Below are 23,309 nucleotides of genomic sequence, written 5' to 3' on the forward strand. Positions count from 1 at the left end.
TTCAAATTGGATCAATTGCTTCAGTAAAAAAATACTACTTTTTAAAAGATGGTTTGAAATATTGCTCAAAATGTTCCAGGAGATATTTCCGCCACCATTGACGTAAATAATCTTTCCCCAGATTCTCTTTTTCTAAGGCTTTTTAAGAACTCAAAAATCAATGCTACCCTTGCTCTTTTATCTAATATTGTTGTATATCTACGCCCACACACACACACACAAAGGTACCCACAGATATTTTGGCAAGACAGGGGTGCAATATCAAACACTCCTTCGGCACTGTTCTGGGAGGCTTCCAGGTGTGAATGTGTTAGTGTAGGAATATAAAGCAACGTGTTGCTGGAAATAAAGAGTCTCTCAACTCGATCAGCTTTTCTGTTAGATTTAAACACTATGAGCAGTGTAAGTCGCTGTCGGCTGTCAGAGGCACCTCGTGTTACCTTCTCCCTTCGGATTTAAACCTTTCTTTTTCTACATTTCTACGTCTTCTGTCCTCTCCGAAGAAGAAACTCTGCCTTTCTAAGCTTCTTAGCTCTGGATTTTAACATTATTTATCCAAATTGCTGTGACTTTGTACAAATGGTTGAAAACAAGTGTGAATAGGCAAGTTAGGGACTGTTAAAACCAAATGTAACTTTGGTTGAAGTTTTGACCATCTAGCAGAACTTTTACAGCCCATATTTTTTATGCCTCCTCACAGGGGATAGCTGAGGCCGGAGGCATTATGTTTTCGGTTTGTCCTTCTGTCCCATTGTTGTGACCATGATGTCTCCAGAACGCCTTGAGAGATTTTTTTTCAAACTTTGCACAAATGTTCTCTTGGACTCAGTGATGAACTGATCAGGTTTTGGTGGTCACAAGTCAAAGGCTCGGTCACTGTAACTTTGTCTGTCTCACTCTGAACATGATATCTCAAGTACACCTGGAGGGAACTGATTCATATTTGGCACAAACGCTCACTTGGACTCCTAACTCTACCCTTGTGTCATCTGGAGTGCTCACAGGGACTGTTTGGCTTTCTGTTGTTGTACTGCCTTCTATATTTCCTATTTCTGCTTTTGCTTTGTTTGTTATTAGTATCAGTAGCCTATTTCTATTAGTATTAGCATTTTTAGTGCAGTCTCTTGCATTATTTAATGGTTTGACTTTTGGTCTAGATGCCCAGAAAGTCCTCACGCCCAAAACCTGGTTAACTTACTTTGGGTGCATAAATGCTGCAAGATATTTTGGCACTTCGGCAACTGTCAGCCACAATGTGCCCAACTCAGCTGAGATCTTATATTAGCTCACTATACTCCTCTCCAAGAGAAAATGAAAATTTCAAAGCAAAAGACCTTCAACCTGTAGTAAGTCACGAACAGGATTGTTAACGTTACATATCCATGTTTCGTTGTAGATCTATCCATGTAGATTGATTCCATCGCTCTGTTTCTCTGTAAAAACAACTTCTCTTTGATAGTCTCCCTCTAATCTTTTTTCTCTGCTGTGCATTTTTTTCATGCACAGCGTATATTATTTGCATTATTGCCTGCATGCTACAGAATGTAAAAAAGGTATCCATAATTCCCTGAGTGTGTAAACACAGCCGTTGTTTTGTCTGGACGGCTGCAGCGTCTCTGTGCCTCTGCTCTTTAGTCCTCTCAGCCCTCCAGCGAGTTTCAGGAAGAACAAAATCCTAATGAAGGGTTGAGTAATTACTCCTCTTAATATAAACGTTATAATGGGATTAAAACGATCCCACATCCTCCCCTGCCCTCCCCTTCATCCCCTCCCCTCTGGACTCCCAGTCGTACTCCTCTCTGGAAGTCTCTCTCTCTCTGTCGTCCTCACATGTCTCTCTGCCTCGCTCTATCCTCTGTGTTCATTGTTTATTTCAGGCTGTCTTTGTGAATCAGTCAGCTGGACTGTGTGTGTGTGTGTGTGTGTGTGTGTGTGTGTGTGTGTGTGTGTGTGTGTGTGTGTGTGTGTGTGTGTGTGTGTGTGTGTGTGTGTGTGTGTATACAAGGCAGTGTGGTGTGTGTAGAGACTGTACAGTAGGTGATTGTGCTTGAATGTTTCTCTCTCTTTTTTTCTCTGTTTTCACTGTGATTATGTGTGTGGAGACTTGTTTTGTGTGTGTGTGTGTGTGTGTGTGTGTGTGTGTGTGTGTGTGTGTGTGTGCGTGTGCGTGCACAGCATGTGACTAAACAACAGAAAGTGAACATGGCAGCTGCCATGCTGCACAAACTCCCACTCCTTAGATGAACCATACACACACACATATACACAGTCATGCACGCACGCACACACACACACACACACACACACTTAGGCCTCTATACTTGTGAGGACTCTCGTTGGCATAATACAGCTGTAGCCTCTTACTCTTAACATTAACATTAATCTAAATGTGGCTAGCACCCAAATACATTGTTGTACATTGTACATTTTTGCAAGCACGTACATTTGTATGTATTATATAGTGGATATGATGAAATTTAATGTATGGTTGGGGTTAGACACAAAAACCTTTTGGTTATGGTTAAGAAAATATCATTTTTTAGCTGAAAATACCTGGTTTGGGGTGTCAGTGTAAAACAAAAACCAAACAAAAAAAATCCTTTGCACTGGGAAATCTGCCGCAGGTTGTAAAAATGCAGAGAAGACTTGCTTAAAAAAATTCATGTTTCAACATTTGTGAGGGCTAAAAGGAAACACAGCGGCGGATCCTTAAAAATCATCATTGTTTGGTGCCAAGCTGGAAACACAGGTGACTCGTTAAAGAACACCTATGTTTGGGAGCTAAGAAGACTGCTGGAAACACACACACATGTTGAGGCTGTTAAGCTGCTGTAAAAAAACACAAAGACTCAAAAAAAAATCTCAATCTATAGACAGCTCACATACTACGTCACCTCAGACACGTTAATACGATATGTGTAAAATGTGCAAATGTAACATATTTGTGGTTTTCAGAAACATACAGTGCCAACATTTTCTCCTGGTGACTGGCCTCTGGAAATTTTTTTATGGAGCTTATTTGTGAGTTTTTTGAAAACAAAAATTCAAATGAAAAACTGAAACAGTTTGATAACAGATATTTAGTAGTTTTAAACTGCTCAGACAAAATGAACAATTTTTCAGACATCATCTTAGACATTTTCCACTATTTTCTGATATCTCATTGACCAAATGATTAACTGCTTAACAAGACTAATAATGAAAATAAACATTAGGTGCAGCCCTTTTTCTAACCAGGTCTTAATTTTAAAATTTCTTTAAAGGAATGAGGGCTAAACAAACTTTGTAAAACTGAACACTGAAAACCTGTGCTCATAAAGATAGAGGTATGTATAAGCACACACACACACACACACACACACACACACACACACACACACACACACACACACACACACACACACACACACACACACACACATTCAGAGGTCTGTGTATAATCGTAACTTGTGAGGACACTGGTGTGCCGTACATTCAGCTTGCCTAACCCAGCATGTCCAGCCTTAACATTAACACTGTGTTACTGGCCTTTCTGTTCTCCTCTCGTCTCCAGCCGAGCATAATGAGCAGTGAAAGACTGCAGTTGTCACTTCACCCCCCCAAAAAACAGCAGAAACTGGAGAGGGCCGACTCTGCTGCAGACATCTCCTCTGTTATGGTGGTGAATCTTGTGTAAAGCCATCGCTTTAATAAAAAAAAAAAAGAGCTCTGTGGTGAAGCGGCAGTGACACAAACTCCTGCTTTCTTTCATCCCATCCGATGTGTACAGAGAAGAAAAACAGGGTTTGTTTAGCGTCTTCCAAATGTAGCACACAGTTAAAACATAATTGCTTGCAAAAAATACAGCTATGTGGTTGTGAAACCTTAAATCCTGGATTACAGAAGCCATCAGTGAGCTGAGGTCTGCTCAAACCGGTAAAACTTGATTCTGCAAAAATTCTGCATAACACATCATGGGCCCGATATTACGCCCGACATAAAGCAGCAAACAGTGCAGTGCAACTGTCATTGCTAGTTTCTGACCCACACTCTTGTCATTTTCACAACAATCGCCCCAATGGTGTGTAAAGGTTTTGTGCCCATTTGTGCGCCCTTGCAGGTCCTAAAATGGAGTGTGGTCGGGCACTTTGTTAGTGGATTGTTATTTTGAGGCAGCAGAAAGCGATTGACCAACAAAAACATGGTCTAAAGTCAGGGGCAGTATTTTCAAGATATTTAAAGGGTTCATTATTAAGGTAGTAAGGCGGCCTACATAGGCAGGTGTGGCAGGCATTTCTGTAAAATGTGAACGTAGCAGAGATCAGAGAAGAGCTGCAAAGCTGCTGTTTAACTTCCCAATAAGAAAGATGTTGTGCACATTTATATGCGAGGAGCAGCATCATTTATTGGTTGTCATTCAGATGCATTCAGATAAAAATTTCAGTGTTTCCTCTGTCAAGTTAATACAGTTTTGCTGCAGTGGCATTACTGCTCTTACTGCAGTACTCTCAGCAGAAAACTTTTAACTTCTTCAATTTCCCGAATCTGCCATCCCTGTACACTTGATTGTACACTTGCTGAGATGTAAAAAGCAGAGCAGCAGGCGGACGCCAGGCGTTTAAAGGGAACGGAGATGGCGCTCTGATTTGTTAAGTTCATGTTACCCCCAAAACACACCAATGATTAACTGAGGGGATAAACCCGCCTGCACCCTGCTGTGCAGCCAGGTGGTGCACTGTTTAACGAGCAAAAGTAGAGTTGGACACGCCCTTAAGGCACTTGCACCATGCGCTGTGCATCATTTAAATAGGGCCCCTAAAATATGCCACTTTGACAGTGTAGGTCTGTGTGTCTCTGTCCGTCCAGACCATCTACACTCTTCAGATTTCCATTTGTTTTTCTGTGGATAATTATGATCCCCTGAAGATCTGTCTGAAGCTGTTTTTGGTGATCCTGGTCATTTTTTTCTTCCAGGCTGTAACTCGCCATTGAACATTCATCATAAGATACCTCAAAAAACAATTTGAACCAGAAATTGAATATGAAAGCATTCGTCTTCTGCCACCATCTGGTCAAAGTTTTGAGCGTGTCCACGCTCCTCATGGGATGCACCATTTTCAATTCTCCAGGATCACCACCAGGATCTGGAAATCATTAAATTCCTCCTATGAAGTTTATTCTTCTCAACACTCTCATAATGTGGTGTGTATTCACCACAGACTTTTGGTCTTTTTCATAATCATAAATGATTCATTTTCATGAATTATTTCATAGTTTCATAGTAGTAGTAGTAAAACTTGCCACTTATTCCTGTTGAGATTACTTTCAAGGAATAGTTTCGATAAAATTTAAATGATTAAAAAAAACAAATAAGAACAGCATATCAGAAATAATTTTTTCATAATTAAGTATTTTACAAGATCATCAGCTACCATAGGGGAATTCATCGTCAAAAGCTTTTATTCCGTTATGATGATACATGTCTGGAACAAAAGGCTCAATGAATACTTCAGGTTTTATTTTTGCTAAATAGATTATTTACTGTTTGTTTGTCTAACAGTGACAGCAGGCGGAGAACATCATTCCTGTGGAGTGAGCAGATTCCTCTGTGTTCCCAGGACTGTCTCCGAGAAAACAATCACAGATTTACACAGACACAACAGGCGAGCAATTATTCAAATCAAACCTTCAGTTTTATGTACAATATCATCGGGTTCAGCTGGAATCCCTCGAGATTCTGACTTCTTTATTCCTGTTTCCCATCCGTCTCCATTTCTCTTCACGTCGACTCAGTCTCTTGTCCTCTCCGTCTCTCGGGCAGTCTTCACACTCTGCTGTTTGCTGTGTGTTGTTTTATCCACCTACGGCCCTCTGCTGTGAGAAATCATATTTATAACCCTGTTAAAAATTAAACATTATTGCCTCGAGGACAGCGAAGTCAAGTACTGCAGTGTTTATTTTTCCAACCACTTCAGATGATTTGTTGACCATCACGGATCTGAATGCCAGGTGTGCAGGTCAGCCCTGTGTGTGTGTGTGTGTGTGTGTGTGTGTGTGTGTGTGTGTGTGTGTGTGTGTGTGTGTGTGTGTGTGTGTGTGTGTGTGTGTGTGTGTGTGTGTGTGTGTGTGTGTGTGTGCGTGCGTGCGTGTGCGTGCGTGTGCGTGTGTGTGTTTTCTTGATGCTATGCATTCAGGTTCATATTTACATTTTCCTGCTGTTCACGATGCAATAAATACAAGCACGTACATGTCCCTGGCTGTTATCTAGCGGTGTGTTAATGTGTGGATGAGTGCACTCCATCAATATTAATATTAGTGCGAAAAGAGTGTGCTGTCTTTCTAACACTTTGCATGCCATTATAACACCGTTAATTATTTTTTAGGCTGTTTTAGTTTGATGCAGGGATTTCATTTGATTTTCCCCACGCAGATTTTTTTGCTAAGATGAAACAGAACATTTTTAGACATTTGTTAACATCAGCAAAGTCAACATTCAGATCTATTTCCCAACGTATGACCAAAAGAAATTTTTGTCAGCTAAAAGTGACCCATAACCACCTAAAAAGAAACCCAGTTTTGTTGTAACAAACATGGCTGAAAATGTTCCAAAGTGACGTTTAAAAATATCTGGTTTAGTTGCAACAGATGTGGTTAGTCCCAACATAACATGAAAAAATATTTTTTTGCTGAAAAAAAAACAATAAAATGCTACTCAGTTTTGTTACAATATGCATGATGAAACACATCCTGACATCACATGGAAATAATACCCGGTTTGGTTTCAACAAAAACGTTTTAAAAAAATTGTTTTACAGTGTTACAACAAATATGGCCGGAAACGTCCTGATGTGATGTTAAAAAATACCTGGTTTTGTTGCAGCAAAACCGTTGGAAATGTCCCAACATCATGTTAACAAAAGAAATAAAACGTTTTTATTTTTATTTTTATTTTTAAAAAATAAAAGTGAATAAAAAAATAGTTTTATTGTAACAAATAATATCATAATAACAATGTTAAATAGCACCTTAAAATAGAATTTACAAAGTATTTTGGCGAGAAAAGCAAAGCAGAGGCAATAAACCCCAATATATAATAATATTGGCAATATAACAATAAAAGTCAGACAATAATGCAAAACAAAGGTTTGACAAGAGTGAAGTCAGAATTAAACGAGATAAGGAGCGAAAAGCATGTTTGAAAAAATACTCTAACAGAATAAAGGCAGTAAACACAACATATAATAATGAAATGATTAAATAAAATAATAATAATAATAATAATAATGAGCAGGCTGAAGAAAGATTACGAGACAAAGTAAAAGACATAATGACATAAAAGCAAGTGTATAAAAATGGCTTTTAAGAGAGGATTTAAGAGAAGTCGCTGCTTCTGCCAGCCTTATCTTCTCAGGCAGGTCCTTCCAAAGCCAAGGCCCTGAGGCAAATGTGCTGATGTGACGTTAAAAAATACCCAGTTCTGCTGCAGCATGCATGGGTGACGGCTCTCGATTTCAAGTTAAAAAATTACCCGGTTTTGTCATAACAAACATGGCTGGAAAAGTCCCAAAATCACGTTAGAAATAACCAACAAACACAGCTGGAAACAGCTGTTTGCTGCTTGGCAGCTGTTTTGCCTACACACCATACACCATCCATCTGATGAGAAACTCAGCTTATAAATATGCAATCTAAACTGTGTCGCTTACGAAATATACTAATGCAACACACATGTGGTTTGCAAAACGCACACTGCCATCATTTTGTTCTGGCGACTCATTTAAATCCCTGTACACCTTCGCTGCTGCTGCCTGTACAGCGTGTGTGCTGTGTGCTGAGGGTGTCAGATGTATGTGGGCTGCATTAAAGACGTCACCGCTGGCAGAGGGGATGAGGCAGCCCTGTAGCTTGTGATTGGATAGGTGAACAGTGGGATGTGGCCGGTGTTGGCGGTCATTGAGGGGTTAACTGCCTTCCAGTCAACACTCAGGAAATTAAAGTTATTTCAGTTTTACCACCAACACAGTTTTGGATCCTTTGAGTGGCATCAAAAGCACTTTTCTAATTAACTATAGTTCAGGAGATGTGACGTTTGGCAAGATGTCGCTAATGGTTTGCGTAAAGAGAGAGACAAATCCAAAAAAAAAAAAAGACAGCCTTAACTTAAAATTTTACTTAGGTTTTGCAAAAGAGAAGCTTACTGCTGGTGTTTAGACCCAATCTAATAATATGAGAGGAGTAAGACAGAGCCAGAGGCTTCGAGCCTGCTCAGGCTGGATGTTCTCTGATGAGGAGGCAGAAAAGTCCGCTGGATGGATTTATGAGGGTGAAGGGGCAGTAATGAGCTAAGCTAGCTGATGGGGCCGAGCTAATGGACAGCTCTCCACTCAGCAGTTTGTACTCTGTTCACATCCAGCAGTCAGCTGGAGCCCACGTGACTGCAAAACTGGTGGCTGCTGGTTAAACAAAGACGGATTCACTCCTACGCCATAAAAGATTTGACAATTCTGCAGATATTCAAGACCTGTATGATGCTTTGAGAGTCGAGCTTGGGTTTCAAAATCTATGATTGGTTTTGAAATCCCTCTGTTAAGAAAGTGAACCACTGGATCAATCCATCGATTTACTGTATCAGCTCATTCCATGTAGGGTCGCAGGGCTGGAGACCTCTAAAAATGCTTTTCCTAAATGTGATCGCTGCCTGGATTTTGTTCAATATTCTGTCTTTTTTCTCCACTCCAGGCATTTTTGTGTTCTTAATCAGTTTCAGAAGTCAAAGGGGAGTAGTTTGATGGATGTTAAAAAAAGTCATTAAAAAAATTGTGCTTCATGGATATATTACACTGGTATTATTGTATAACAGATGGGTCTAAATCTAATGTTTCAACACCGCTGTGTTGTGTTTATTAAGTGGTTAGGTTTAGGTACTAAAAACACTTGGTTTTGTTAAGAAAAAGATCATGTTTTGGCTCAAAATACCCCCTTTTGGGACACAGTCGAAACTGGAAACGTAGGGTCATCTCAGTGAGAAACACTAATTGTGGCACTATCCCCGGTGTAAAGACAGTGACGGGTCGTTGAAAAACACCCATATTTAGTAGTACAGTCACACTTGGACATCTCTCACTAAAAAAACAACCGGTTTTGTTGTTTGTTGGTTTGAAGAGTGGTCTGCAGCCTGGCAGCCGATTGCAGTCAGCTCATATACTACGTCACTTTACAAACATTGATATGATATGCAAGGGACCATGAGTGGATTATAATATAATCGGCCCCTGGGCAGTGATCTGCAAAAGCCCCCACCCCCCCTCCAACATAGGAACAAGTCATACAGACTTGTGCCTCTCTTTTTGTTGTTTTGTGTCTTATTTTAGTCTTCATGCATGTTTTGTTCGTGTCTTTGAGGCCTCTGAGGTTGTTTTGCTATTATTTATTGTTATTTTGTGTCTCCATGGTCTTTTTGAGTCTTTTCCTGGTTGGTAATTGAGTGACATTTTGCAGGTGAAGTCGAGGGCCCTGCAAAGTGGTTCATCCAAAGGACTTTTTTAAGATGCTGGATCAAAACATCAAAACAAGGCAAAAATCAAACACAAGTTCTGCACACTGTACTAAAAAGTTCCCAATGCTTTTAATAGAGTGCGGATATGTTATATATGTCATAAAGGGCAATAAAATGGAATTTCAGTAAAAGACAAACTGATACAAAGGAAAGAAAGAGAAAGAGAGTAAGCTAGGAGAGATGCACAGCAACAATAATAGCAATAATAAAATGACAGATAACAATAGTAATGGACATAAAAAATGAATAAGTGTGATTTATGATAGCATGTATATTGCATGCAAATAGTGTAGTTTATGTATGTGGCAATAACAGTCTTATATGTACAGTAATAATGGAGGTATTACTAATAATAATGGCAGTAGTAGTTGGCGTAGAGAAGGATCACAGTATCAGTGCAAAAAGTACAAAACTATTAATAAAACATTACAATTCTGCAGAATCTTCCGTATAGCACCTTTAAAAACGTAAATACCTTGTGATAGCTCCCTGAAAGCAGCACAGAAAAACTGATGTCAAATCCAATATAAAAAATCTATAAACTTCAGTGCTTTTACCAAATACACCTATGGGCAATTTTGGATTTCATTTTAATAAGAAAAACGGATCTACAAGTCACGTAATAATAAAAAATTTAAAAGAAACACTTTCTGTGCTTAAAGAGGGCAGTTAATACTGATCTCCTACCATCACTTACCATATTTTATTTAACACAACCATGGAGCCAAACTGGACACATGAATAACTTTAGTGTCTCTGTTAATCAGGATAATCTCAGGAAATCTGCATGTGCCCCTGGACTATTTATAGTTTTTCTCTCCCTCTCTCTGTGGAGACATGATTTGATCTGATTTGATCAGTCTGAAACGGTTCCCACAGACCCTACAGGCATTTAAACACACCAAACTGATAATGGGATTTCAACCGTCTATGGCTTGAAATACAAAATGAAGCGATTTTGTGAGAAAGCTGACATTTTGGGATACAGATCAGTGAACACTCAGCAGGCTCCATGTAATTCTCCATGTAATAAATCACTTTAAAGAACTCAGTTTTATGGACTTGCTTTCCTTTAATGACTCTGGGGGAGTTTCTGTTTCCTCCTAATCCTCTGACTGATGTTGAAAGTGAAAGCTTCGGGCTCTTCAGTCTGCTTATCTGACCGCAGAAACGTCACTGTTGGCAAATCGGCATGTGTGCCAAAATTAATAAGTGCAAAGTCAAGTTATTATTTTTCGTCGTCCGTCTGCTGTCTTTGGTTGAAGCTTTGGTTTCTTTTCTCTCAATGTTGCTTCTCTGACTTTCTGCGTCTCTGTTTTTCTGTCATTCTTTCATTCGTGCTTTTATGTCCAACCTTACAGGTTTTTTTCTTTTTGAAACCCAACCTTCAATTCAATCCTATTTTTAAATTTCTTTTTAAGCTTTCTTTTGAGCCGTGTTTGTTGTAAGATTTCAATTTTTCAAAAGTTATTTCATGCTTTCTTTTCCATCAAATTTCTTTTAAGATGCATGTGAAAAAAAGTCTTTTTCAGGTTTCTCTCCTCAGGTTTCTGTTATCCTAGTTGTAGGTGTGTTACGTATTAATGTACCTTTGAGTTTGTGTAATACAAAAAAACACTACTGCAGCACTGAGCACATTCTCAGCCGGGTCTTAATCTCAGGGGGTCAAAATATGTTGCCTGAGTAGTGTCCTCATAGTCACTATAATGATGCCAGGAGCACCCTTTAGCGTCTGTATGAGACGCTAAAGGGTTTCCAACAAACTCCAGTGTTAACCCATCTGTGCCATTATTAGAGGTGCAAAACATTTCCAACTTATCAAATACTGACACGTGATCAGTGGCCCCGTACATCAAAATATGAAGCGCTGGGCATCCCTCCTGCGTCGGTTTTGGACACCCAGGGAGGGCATGCATGTCTTTTCAACATAAAGTTAAGGTTTAGGCAATAAATCAACTTGGTTAGGTTCAGAAAAACAAGATCACATGAGATGGGGAGAGATGCAGTTAAAAAGTATTTAAAAGCACTTAAAGGTTTGATGACATTTAGCACTTGTTCAAGTGCAGGGGACATTACCCAAAAACAGTGAATTTTATGTTTACAGTGAATTTGATGTTTTTATGGGCCTTTGGATGTCGTGGGCTCCTAGGCAGTGTAGGATTACTTTTTCACCCAATCAATATATATGCATATATGCATACATACATAGATAGATAGATGGATAGATATAGTTTATTATTATTATTAATAGTAGTAGTAGTGATGTATTTTATTTCATTTCAAAACTGTTACTGGAAATCTACTTCAGAAAAACTGGTAAAAGAACCCAGAAATATCTGCAGGACACAGATTGTGTGAAGTGTACAAGTAACTGTCTCTTTATAATGATAATAAAAAAACGCTTACAGTAACAGATGTACACAAATAATCAAAGGTAATCACCTTCATTACCTTCCAGCTCTGTACATGCTGACTGTACAAAGGACAAAATCTAAACTTTCACCAAAAGTTTTCGTACTGAATCCAACTACATATTGTACCTCAGTGCACATTTTTAAAATTTGTCTTTTCTGACCCAGACTTTCAAAATCTAGGTCTGAAAATGAGTTCAGTCATTAGCATCGAAAATGTGATTCATTCAGCTCCACCAGCCTCTGTCTGACAATATGTATTAAAGTACGTTTTGAAAGCTCTTTTTGAGGTTTTCTGTCAATTTTCAGACATTAACGAGTTTCTGCTCCTGCACTGGACAGTAAAATTTAAACACATGGTAATTTTATCCCCAGAGGTAAAATGCATCGTGATTCCCCAACCAGACCTGTTGCGCCTGACTGATGTTTAATGAAACCGTGCTCTTTAATCACAGCGCCCTCATCAGACCCCCGGGTGTAAATTCACTGTGTCCCCCCGGGAGTCGCCGCTCTCTTCTTTTTGCATCACCTTAACTCACACTCTGTCGCTGTATCGCTCACAAGCTGCACATTCCCTGACAAATGAGGGTCATTATGAGTTTGAGAGCGCAGGGAGCTAATTAGAGGTCTCAGATCAGCGCTGCCGCTGCTGTGATACACTCTGGTGAATACAGACAGACTCCGAGCTTCAGAGCGACTCTTAAAACATCTGCACCAGTCCACCACCGTCACTAAAATAATGATTTCCACATCTTGAATTGCTCTGTGACTTTCAGCGGAGAGTGACAGGAAAGATGGGAGTCACGTGATGAAGGTGCTGGATTCAAACCGACAACTTTCTGCCCCCATAGGTCGGAGTCTGTTAAACTCCCTGCAGACACACGTCCTTCATAGGGAGACCCCAAAAATATTAGTCTTATTGTGAAAAAAGTGTGTCTGGATTATTTAAGCAAATAAGCATAACATAGTTAATACTACGTGACATATGTGTTACATGTCATATGTCACTGACCTTATGTGTCATAAGTCACATACCACATGTGACAAAGTCATTAATTTAAGTTACATAACAAACGTTATTTTAACCCAAATCATTTTTTTCTAAATCTAGAAAAAAAAGTAGTTTTAGTGACAAAACTTATGTTTTCTGTAAACATGAAGATTTATTTTGAAAAGACACTATGCATGTAATAAAAGGAAATTGGCCCCTGAGCATCTAAAACTGATGCTGAAGGCTACCCAGAGGATCATAGTGTGAAGAACAGGGGACCTGACCGTCCCAGGCTGCTGTGTTTGATGAGTTGGGAGTGAGAACATGTTGACTGAGGTTTTTTTGTGTGGTTGAATTTCTTTTACGAGCTGTTAGAAGTGTGACGTCGTTACCAGCAGTATCTTTATGTTTTATAAATAAATTTGGGATAGGGATACTCAATTAAATTTGCTCGTGGGCCACTTTGGCAAAATGACAGGAGGCCAGTGGCAGCAGTCCCATACATGTTTCGAGGATTTCAGGACATTTCGAGAATTTTAGTATGTATCTCGGAATTTAGGATAATTCTAAAATTTTAGGACGTTTCTAAGATTTTAGGACATCCCTTGGATTTTAGAACATTTCAGGGATTTCAGGACATTTTGAGGAATTAAGGGCATTTCTCGGACTTAAAGTCATTGGGATTTTAAGACATTGCAAGGATTTTAGGGCGTTTCTAGGATTTTAGGATGTTTCTAGGATTATAAGAAGTTTCTAGGATTTTAGGACATTTTGTCCTTAGCTAGGATCTCTCTGGGAGGTTGTGGGGGATCCTCCACCTCCACTGGCACTTTTTTTTGGATAAAAAAGCTCTATATGATGCAGATTTTTTGGGGGGGGGGGTTTTTGCACTTTGGCACCTTATGCATACTGAAAATACAAAAATAGTTCCCAGTGTGAATCACTGATTGGGGGACCATCTGGCACCCTATTGGGGCCCAGATTTGGTCCGTGGGCCATAAATTGAGTATCAGTGATTTAGGACATTACTTTGGGTTTTAGAGCAGTTTATTGGTTTTATTTTTTCGTAATTTGGAGGTAAAATGTATTGACACTTTCATAGTCTGGAGATTATCTACGCGTTTAGTCTGAGTGGGATCTAACCCTGGCGGGAGTGATTAAGAACTTTCTTAACTACTACAAGCTCGTGGATTTTACTTCAGGGTTATTTGGGCTTTGTGAAAAACTTTTCATAAAACTTTTAATTCTACAGTTGCGATGAGAATGTGACAGCGTTTTTCTCTTCAATGCAGAAACTCTCCTCTGTTTTTCTAAAGTGTGTCAGAGTCGCAGCCGTGATGATCTGGGATCTCTAATTAGCTCCCCTTAGTCTCAAACTCATAATAGGCGTCATTTATCAAAAAAAATATTCAGACAAATCTGTGTATTTTTAATATATGCAGTGAAACAAAAACTGAAACACTGCCTGCTTTGAATTAAACAGCACTGAGGCGTTAAAGACCATCTGGGGGAGTAATTTTAGTCTCTGTTGTTCAGACCATTTAAATGTTTGAAGTACGTGGGTGTACAGATGTTTTAAGTAGCTGCGATACAATGAGAAGCTTCCTGGTATAAAATTAGGAGGAAACTTAGGCTCAGCTGTTTTTGAAATATCAGGTTAGTTAGAGTTTAATCCCAGTCTGGGGGCACAAACCTGAAACAGCATATTAAAGCTGGGGTAGGAAGTTTTATTTTGGCTTTATTGGGCAAAAATCTCATAATAAACTTTGAGCATATCAGAATGTAAGTGTACTGAGAGAAAACCAGACTCTGCACCTTTTAGGATGTTTCTAGGATTTTAGAACAGTGCTAAGATTTTAGGGTTTTAGGGTTTGTCAGATTTAAGATACTCAGATTTAAGACTTCTTGGATTTTCAGGATTTTTCATGTGTCTCGGATTTTAGTAGTTTCTCAGATTTAAGGACGCATTTTGAGATTTTAGGACATATCTAGGATTTTAGGTCATTTCTGGGATTTTAGGACATTTGACTTAAAACTGAAAGTTCAAGTTTTGATCTTTAAAAAAAAAAACATTGGGTAAGCCCTTGAGCCTTCTTCATTATACTGTCACTCACAATCTCATGTCCCTCTCAGTTGATGTAATGCCCCCACATCAGATCAGGGCCACAACTCTGAAACTGAAAAGAAGGTCTGAAAGTGGAGAAAAAACATGTAAATCTCAAAAACATGAGATTTTGATGCGAAAAAAGTAATATCTGAACCTGAAGACATAAGATCTGACAACTGAAAAAAAGTCCTCAAATATGAAATTATATATAAGTAAAAATAAAAGATTATTAACTTATTCAAAAGAATATCAGAATTAAATCAAAATTATATTTGAATAGAAATTAACCCCTTCCTACACTTACTTTTCTTTTGAAAATATTTTAGAATTTTTTTATGATTCAAGATCAAAACTTTTAGTTTAAAATGTCCTTTTATTTTTTAATTTTCTTTTCATTTTTCAAATTAATAAACCTTTTGGCCTTGATCTGGTTCCATAAGCATGTACACACCTGTGGTTTTCTGACTCAGGACAGAGAGGGAAGAGCTGCAGCAGGAAAGGTGTATTTTCAAATTTTCTGTTTTTTGGCTTTTTCAGATTTTCTGCCTATCCCAGCTCTGACTCATAAAATAAAACTGCAGCATATCGCTCAAATCTAAGATGCTTTCAGTCCATGAATAAAGTTTTTATGATTAGATCAGACAGGATTTTCAGAGTTTCACAGTTTCTGTAATACAGCCTCTCCTCTTTGTTTTTTCACGGCCTATCGGGGCTCTTCATGCAGCTCACCCGTTTGCCAAATCATGTTAATCTCCACACGAGAGCCAAACTGTTCCAGGACCCAAAAATCACTGTGGCTGTGTCTGCCGCTGCTGCTGAGGTGGTTTGTGAGCGCAGCGATAGCTTCAGATTAACAAAGCAGCTCTATATCTTTTTCCACAGACATTTTGGATTGACCCCTGCACAGATAAGCCTTGTTCTGTCCCGATGTGGAAACACGGCGGCTGATTGGTTTATTGAGGGCAGTGAAGCGCAGAGCTGTAACTCACCAAAGAGTTTTATTGCCTATTCTGCTCAGAGTTTATGGGATCTTTTCAATTAGTACGGTCACTGCTGTAAACAGACCAGTTGCTCTGTGTCTTGTCAGCTTTATGCATCGCTGCCTCGTTACAATCAGGCGAATGCCCTTAAAAGGGCCCTCGAACTAAAACAGAGGCGGCCTGTGAGGTTAGAGAGCTGCTGGTGTGGGACCAGCTGAGGCAGAGGAGACAAAAGGAGAAACTCAACAGTTGATGATGATGAACTCTTAAACAGTTTCTTAACCATGAAAACATCAAATGATGAAGTGAGTGATCAAACTAACAGTGTTGTGTGTGTATCAAAGCCTGATTAATCTTTTTCCTCTGTGCCGTAGAGCTCCATTGTTGTCCAAAAACTATTACAGACAGATCAAACTGTTTCTCTGGGTGACGTTCCCCTTTATTACCATTAACACACACTGTAGGCGGGTTTCCATTAATCCTCAGATTGTGCGAATTAAAATTGCAAATATAAAATACGCCTAATGGAAACGTCAATTTTGAAAAAAAACTCCCATATATCGCAAAAATGTTTTTATGCATTCATGAGGTGGTATTTCAGGTGATTACAAAAAGACATATTTTGCAAAAAATGCAGTGGAAACACTTTTTCAGCATCACAAAATTCTTCAAAAGTTGAGCGGCTTAGCCAGAAGTTTTGAATCGTGGACTATCACCTCCCAGAAATCGCTCACACGTGACTGCTCCCACATTTAAGGGGCTTGCCTTTCCACTACCACTCCATAACACGTCTACGTCACCTTGGATTGGAAAAAATGACGGCTAGTGTAGTGGCTGCAATAGAAATAAACCTGCTAATGTGTTAAACATCCATCGCCGTGCTTCTGATAATGTTATCGTGAGACGAGAAGTTGAATAACATCACTCAGTGAAACGCAGTCATCTCCTAAGTGTGTTTTATTGACATTTCAGAATTATTGTTTTGTTAAGTTTTGCACAAATCTGTAATGGAAACCCGCCTATTGTAACTGTCCAAAAACACTGTCCTACTGCAACAAATACTCAGTACAGCACCAAATGTTTATCAATCCGCTACTGAAAATAGTCCCCAACAAAAGCACGATTTTCTGTAACATCCCCTTTATTGGCTAACTGTGTGTAGACATACAAGACATTTGTCCCTTTTTTTCATTTCTCAACAGGGGACAAGGACAATCAAGAAGGACAAATCAAGGTAAGACATACACAGAACAATGTGTTCAGAGCATTTTGCATTCAAGAAAATTTGCGTAATTGTTATTTAAATATTTTGTGTTATTGTGTTATTTGTACGTATGTCTTCTGTTATATTTTCAAACCCATGGCACAACCATAAAATGAGGAATGAATGTGTCAGGTGACGTAGTTTTAAATGCTCTGTATGCTACATTTACAGCGTTAGTACAGTAGAAAACCGCTGGGCTTATTTGTTTTGTGGGGTAATGTCGTACTGAGCAGAGAGGGACGTCACACTAACTCAGCGTGTTGTAATCTGAGCTTCTCTGTGGTTTGTTGTTATAAGCTGGTCCGGCCGTGTGTGCATGTCAGTGCATGTGTGTATCCCACTGGCTAGCTCATTGCCACCGATTTGCACTCATTCTGCAGTTACAGCTGATATGAGGAGGGTGTCATTGTGAAAGCGTAGCACCCATCCTCCAGTTCCCCCCTGTTGAAACCGTTTACTCTGTCAGCACTGTTGCCGTCATTTTTATGGAGTTAGCACTGTTAGCTGATAGCCGCCAGCTCAGCCACCTCCATGTAGCCATGCGAACCTGACTGTGATTCAGAGTCGGGATCGGTTCATCGACAAATCAGTAGCAACTGGGGCTGGGCAACATGGCTTTGAAATAGATTATACTTTGATTATATTTGAAGAAAATAGGCTTCAGACTGTCTTTGATGAGTTTTTCCAGAAAACTGAAATAGATTAAGGGTATCTGGGCACGTTGCAACTGATTTGTCAATGAATTGATCTCCAAGTCGGTAAATCTGTGTCAAAGTCGTGTTCACACAGCTAACCTCCATGTTGAGAACAATGTGCACACAATACACTCTGAATTTGGCATAGAGTTTTTTTTGGCTTTTAATGATTAAGATTCAAATATTTACTGTAATGGATTATCACTTTCTGTTTTTTGTGCTGAACAAGCATAAACATGCAGACTACAGTGCCTCTGAAAGATGAAAATGAGTCCTTCATATCTACAAGTATGAGCGTCTGCAGAGAGAAAAGGACCCAGAGAGAGGAAATAACTGTGATATGAACCTTTCTGCCCCAGCGAGACAGCAAACTGTGATTTTACTGACAATCTCGTATGAATTTCTCCGTATGTCTGAATGTGAAACAGGACAAAACCTCAGCAACCCTTTTACCTTGATAAATAAAACCCCAAATTTCAATTTGTGCTACTTCTATAAATCCTCCTTAATGCATTGTCTCACGGTGTCTCATAAATTCGTGTTTTTAAGTCAATGCACAGCACATTTTAACATTTATTGGCTGTGAGGACATTCATCGCACAGAATACAGTGGACAGGATGCAAAACATTCACCGGTTTACAAGATTTATAGTAAAAAAAATGAAGAGTCCTCTCAGTGATGGTGCCAAGTCAGAAACGGATACTCAGCAGGAGCTGCATATAAACCACCTTAATATGAGTTTAACAACATTCCTGTCATGTGCAGCAGAGTGCTGCTGCTGCAGGAGACAGCCTAATGTAAGTGGGAGAGATTTTAATGACAGGGAGAAAAAACTGAAAACCCTGCAGGTCCTAAATGTTTGCAGAATTGTCCGTGTGCGCGCTGGATGTCCTGGAAACATCGCGCTGGTGTCATGGTGTTAAAAGCGCTGTTAGTAATGATGCCTCACAATTAATTGGCTGATGATGAGGCTAGTTATGATGTAATCTCTCTCACTCTCTCTCCCCTGCACACTGCCAGCCCCCTCCCTCTCTCTCTCTCCTGTATCCCCACCTCTTTCTCTGTCTTTCTCTCCTATCCTAACCAACATGGCCGCTAAGTCGGATGGAGCAGCGGTGTCTGTGGAAGATGACAACACGCCCAGGAGCCTCTCGGAGCCGGGGAACCCCGCCGCCCGGCCCCGCTGCAGCGCCGCCGGCGGGAAACCCTACACCCTGCTGGACTGCTGCTGGGTGCTCTGCGCCCTGCTCGTCTTTTTCTCCGACGGCGCGACCGACCTGTGGCTGGCCGCCGACTACTACCTGAGAGGTGACTACTGGTGGTTCGGCTTGACGCTCGTCTTCGTCGTGGTGCCCTCCGCTGTCGTCCAGGTATTGAGTTTCCGGTGGTTCGTGTATGACTACTCGGATCTGAGCAGCGGGGACGGAGCCGCGAGCGGCAGCGGGACCGGCGCGGCGGCGGCAGGCGCGGCAGGCGGAGCAGCCACGGCGGGCGACAGCACTTTCAGCACCAAGGACAGCGACCAGCGCGGTGGGAGCGCGGCAGCGGGGAACGCCGCGAATGCCACCCCGGTTTACACGTCCTCTACCCCGCCTGCGACGGCAACAAGAGTCGGGGGCCCCCAGAGGTGCTGCACCGTCTGCATGTGGGTCTTTCAAACCGTTCTTCACATCCTGCAGCTGGGGCAAGTCTGGAGGTAGGACCGCTGGGTTTGGGGACAAGAGGGGTGTGTGTGTGTGTGTGCATACGTGCTGCTGGTGTGTGTTTGATATATGCACATGTGAGAATTGTATTCCCAACAGGATAGTGGTAGAGATGTGTGTGTGTGTGTGTGTGTGTGTGTGTGTGTGTGTGTGTGTGTGTGTGTGTGTGTGTGTGTGTGTATGCGCTCGCTACATGTGTGCATGTCCCACCGTGTGTGTGTGTGTGTGTGTGTGTGTGTGTGTGTGTGTGTGTGTATGTGCGCTTATCCCCCGAAATATTACCTTTTCTTCCCATCCGCTGGTGACAGAAATGTGCACGAATCGACCAGGATAGAGTGAGGTTCTGGTTTCAAAGCTGAATTTGTAGCATTTCCTTTCACACAACACTTCCAGCAGTGATAGTAGAAATATAAATTACTCTCCCATGTGGCTTTTTGTCCATTTACCCCTTTTACCCTGATTGTGACTGAATCTGGACGGTTGCTTAGAGTCGCCTGAGCTCTAACATGCAGTCTCTTTCTCTGGTTTCTGTGTCTGTCATGGTCCGGACATGCTGACAGGAGTATTGTCAAAGCTCCGTGCTCCGCTCCTCTTCTCCTCTGCCTGCTTGTCATGTTGAAACTGAATCTTTTCTTCCTCCACACTCCACATAAAATCTTAAATGCAAGGATGCAAAAATCTTTAAAAGGTGCGTTCCACCCACAACACATCCAAACTGATGTCCTACCCTGCGCTTTGAGCTGTGTGTATTCCCTGTCAGATATGTGCTTTGCTTTGATTTAAATTCCTCCAGAGCCACGTTCACTTGATACAAGACAAAGTGTTGGCTTGAATATGAAAGTTTCACAACACCCCGAGTGTCTAATCGTTTTCCAAGCATTGTGAAACATAATTAGCATCATGATGCATCAGGTTCACACATCGTCAGGTTGTCAGTTCATCTCACATGTGATATGCAGTAATGAAACCACATCTGCATGCAGTCTATATGTCAAAGAAATTATCTCTATCAAAATATATAATGACAGAAACATAAATTATACTTCATGAACAAGAATGTTCACTAATGTTTGTCCTTTGGTAAGAATAGAGTTTTGTATGCAGCTCCAGAGCTGAAGTCAAGTCCACTTAAGTCAAGTCTGAGCAGCTCCCAGACACATTCAAGACAGAGTCCAAATGGAGGTCGAGAAGGCGACCAAATGTTCATAGTAAGAGTAACTGTAATGTCAGTTCAGTCCTTTGGATTCAAAAGTGTTTTGAAATAGTATTAGTGATAGGACCACAAAAAAATGCATATATGTTGCATTATCTTCACATCATTAAAACAACTCTGAAGAAAATATAGTAAATATTTATTGGGAAAAAACTGCACTTGCAGAATGTTACAAGCTAGTGGTGTTGGAAAGTGACCAAGTGCATGTATTAAAGCAATATATGTATTTTATTATCTTTATTTTATCTGCGCAGCATGTGGGAGATGCATTACTTGAGTATTTTCTCCTACTTTGTACTTATATGCCACAAAATCTCGAGATGGAAATATTGTGCTTTTTACGAAACTACACTACAGTTACTTTTCATGTTAACAGATAACAGAAAAAAATATGATTACTTCATTAAATGCAATGTACTGTTAACGATTAAAGCAATGGAGAGACGTTTCCCCATGAAACTTCACAAATGCTTTCATTTGAACAGTTATTCAAGACCCACAGAGGCAAAACTCTCAAATATTTCTCAAAATAAATAAATAAAACCTATGATAAGGGAAAAGTACAAAAAATGAAGACAAATGTGTGTTGCAGAACTTAGCTTTTCTTCTCCTATTTTTTTTACCCCATTAATCATCTCACCACCCCTTTGACTTTCCATTTAACTCTTTGGGGGAAGCCTGGAGGAGGTTGAGGTTGAGAAAAATTGGGCTAAAATTCACCTCAACCAGCAACGTATGCACAATTCTACATCTTGATGCAGCATTAGCTGTCGTATCATGTGAAGTATGACCAAATTTGTCAGTCACATGGGCTCATTTTCTGCAGAACATGTACTTTTGATACATTTAACAGATAATATACTTTGGTACTTGTCTTAAAGAAGCTCTGTATGGTGCACGGAGTGTATCAGTGATGAACAGTCTGAACATGAATCTCTACACAAATTTGGCTGAACCGGCTGCTCTAATAGTGCTAAGAGAGGAAACAGTGGCAACAGTCAGTACATTTACATGATCAAAAGTCAAATTACTGTTTTAGTCCGACTAAACCTGAACTTTTAAAAATACATGTAAACACGTTAGTCGACTGAAATCATACTATGTCCAATTTCTCGAGGTCAGACTAACACACCTAGATAATGCCTCTGGGGGCCGATTTACTCTTTCTTGTATTCTCCTTAGTTGGACCTGGCCTCGGTGTTCTGTGTATGCTCAATAGTCCCCCGTGCTTAAACGCGAAAGTCAAACAGCTTAAATTTGCAGAAGAAAGCCGAGAAAAACAAAGCAAGAGGGAGAAGGAAAAAAAAGAAGATGAAGGCACCAAGTACGGGGTAGAGCACATTGGAAATGTACCGCGCTGAAAAGTTATCCATATTGTCACCATTTGACCGTGCTTGTATACCGGGGCTGATTATTTGGCCTAATAGAGGTATAACCGTAGCTCCACTTCACTGTGCATGTAAATGTACTGAGTGCTGACAGAGCTAACAGTGTTAATAAGGTGGGAACTGGAGGGTGGCTGCTATGCTTCTGTGACAATGGCGTCCCAAAATCAGTGGTAACCAGAGTCCAGTCACCAGAAGGTAGCAGATTGTGCGGATGATACAGAAAACCAAAAGGCTTATAAGAAAATCTCACCTCAAAATTGATTACAAAAAACAAATGTTGAATCCTACAATCTCAAAAAACAAGAACAAGTAGATATAGGATCAGTAAAGTGGTCTCTCCACATTATTCATTCTATTTCACAAAATGTAAACAACATGTTGGCTTACAACACAAAGAAATAAAACATATTCCAAGAATAAACAAAATTGGTGCTTCAAAATAAAAGCTCTGTGGCTGCATTACACCTCACTTCAAAATAAAGCGTGATTTTCTGCAAACCTGACACATTGACAATTCAGAATGGACCAGCAAACCCACTTCTGTACCGCGACCCACCAGTTGGGAACCACAGTTCTGTAATATCTCTTTGCACTTTTGTCTAACATGTCTAAAGTAAGAATGCGTTGCAAAGATGCACCGCAGAATATAACGATCCTCTGCACTTTGGTGCTCCGACGCCTGACTGACAGCAGCCCGTCTAGTCTGCTGTGAGAGCAGCCGCTGACGCTATAGGCAGGAAACCAAAACTGAAAAAAGCCAACGAGACTTGATCACGACCAAAGACTGAAACAGGTCAGAGTCCAAACACCCACGAGACTGAGACAAGTCTGAGATGATAGAAAAAAACAAAACATCCCAAGGCCAGACACCAGAGCAGACATGAGTAATGCTGAACTGATATACAAGTGTTAGAAACAATAATGTAACATCCTGCTGGAGCTTTGAAATAACAAAACACAAATAGTCACAAAGTAGTTTGAAATCCGTGTTCCTCCCTGCAGCATCGGTAATGAAAAAACT

The 23,309-nt window shown here is 40.2% G+C and overlaps 1 protein-coding gene across 1 annotated transcript in view; it reads left to right on the forward strand.

Annotated features, from left to right (window-relative positions):
* Window positions 1–23,309, forward strand: part of LOC121947286 (XK-related protein 7-like) — a 148,473-nt gene that overhangs the window by 40,820 nt on the left and 84,344 nt on the right. Inside the window, exons 8-9 of the mRNA XM_088081714.1 lie at window positions 17,227–17,258; window positions 19,005–19,680. Coding sequence (XP_087937840.1) covers window positions 19,073–19,680 — 608 coding nt within the window. The 5' untranslated portion in view covers window positions 17,227–17,258; window positions 19,005–19,072. The remainder of the gene's footprint in view (window positions 1–17,226; window positions 17,259–19,004; window positions 19,681–23,309) is intronic.

The sequence above is a fragment of the Plectropomus leopardus genome, chromosome 9 (genome assembly GCF_026936395.1).
Source record: "Plectropomus leopardus strain MGB_pleo_1.0 chromosome 9, ASM2693639v1, whole genome shotgun sequence".
Classification (NCBI taxonomy): Eukaryota; Metazoa; Chordata; class Actinopteri; order Perciformes; family Serranidae; genus Plectropomus; species Plectropomus leopardus.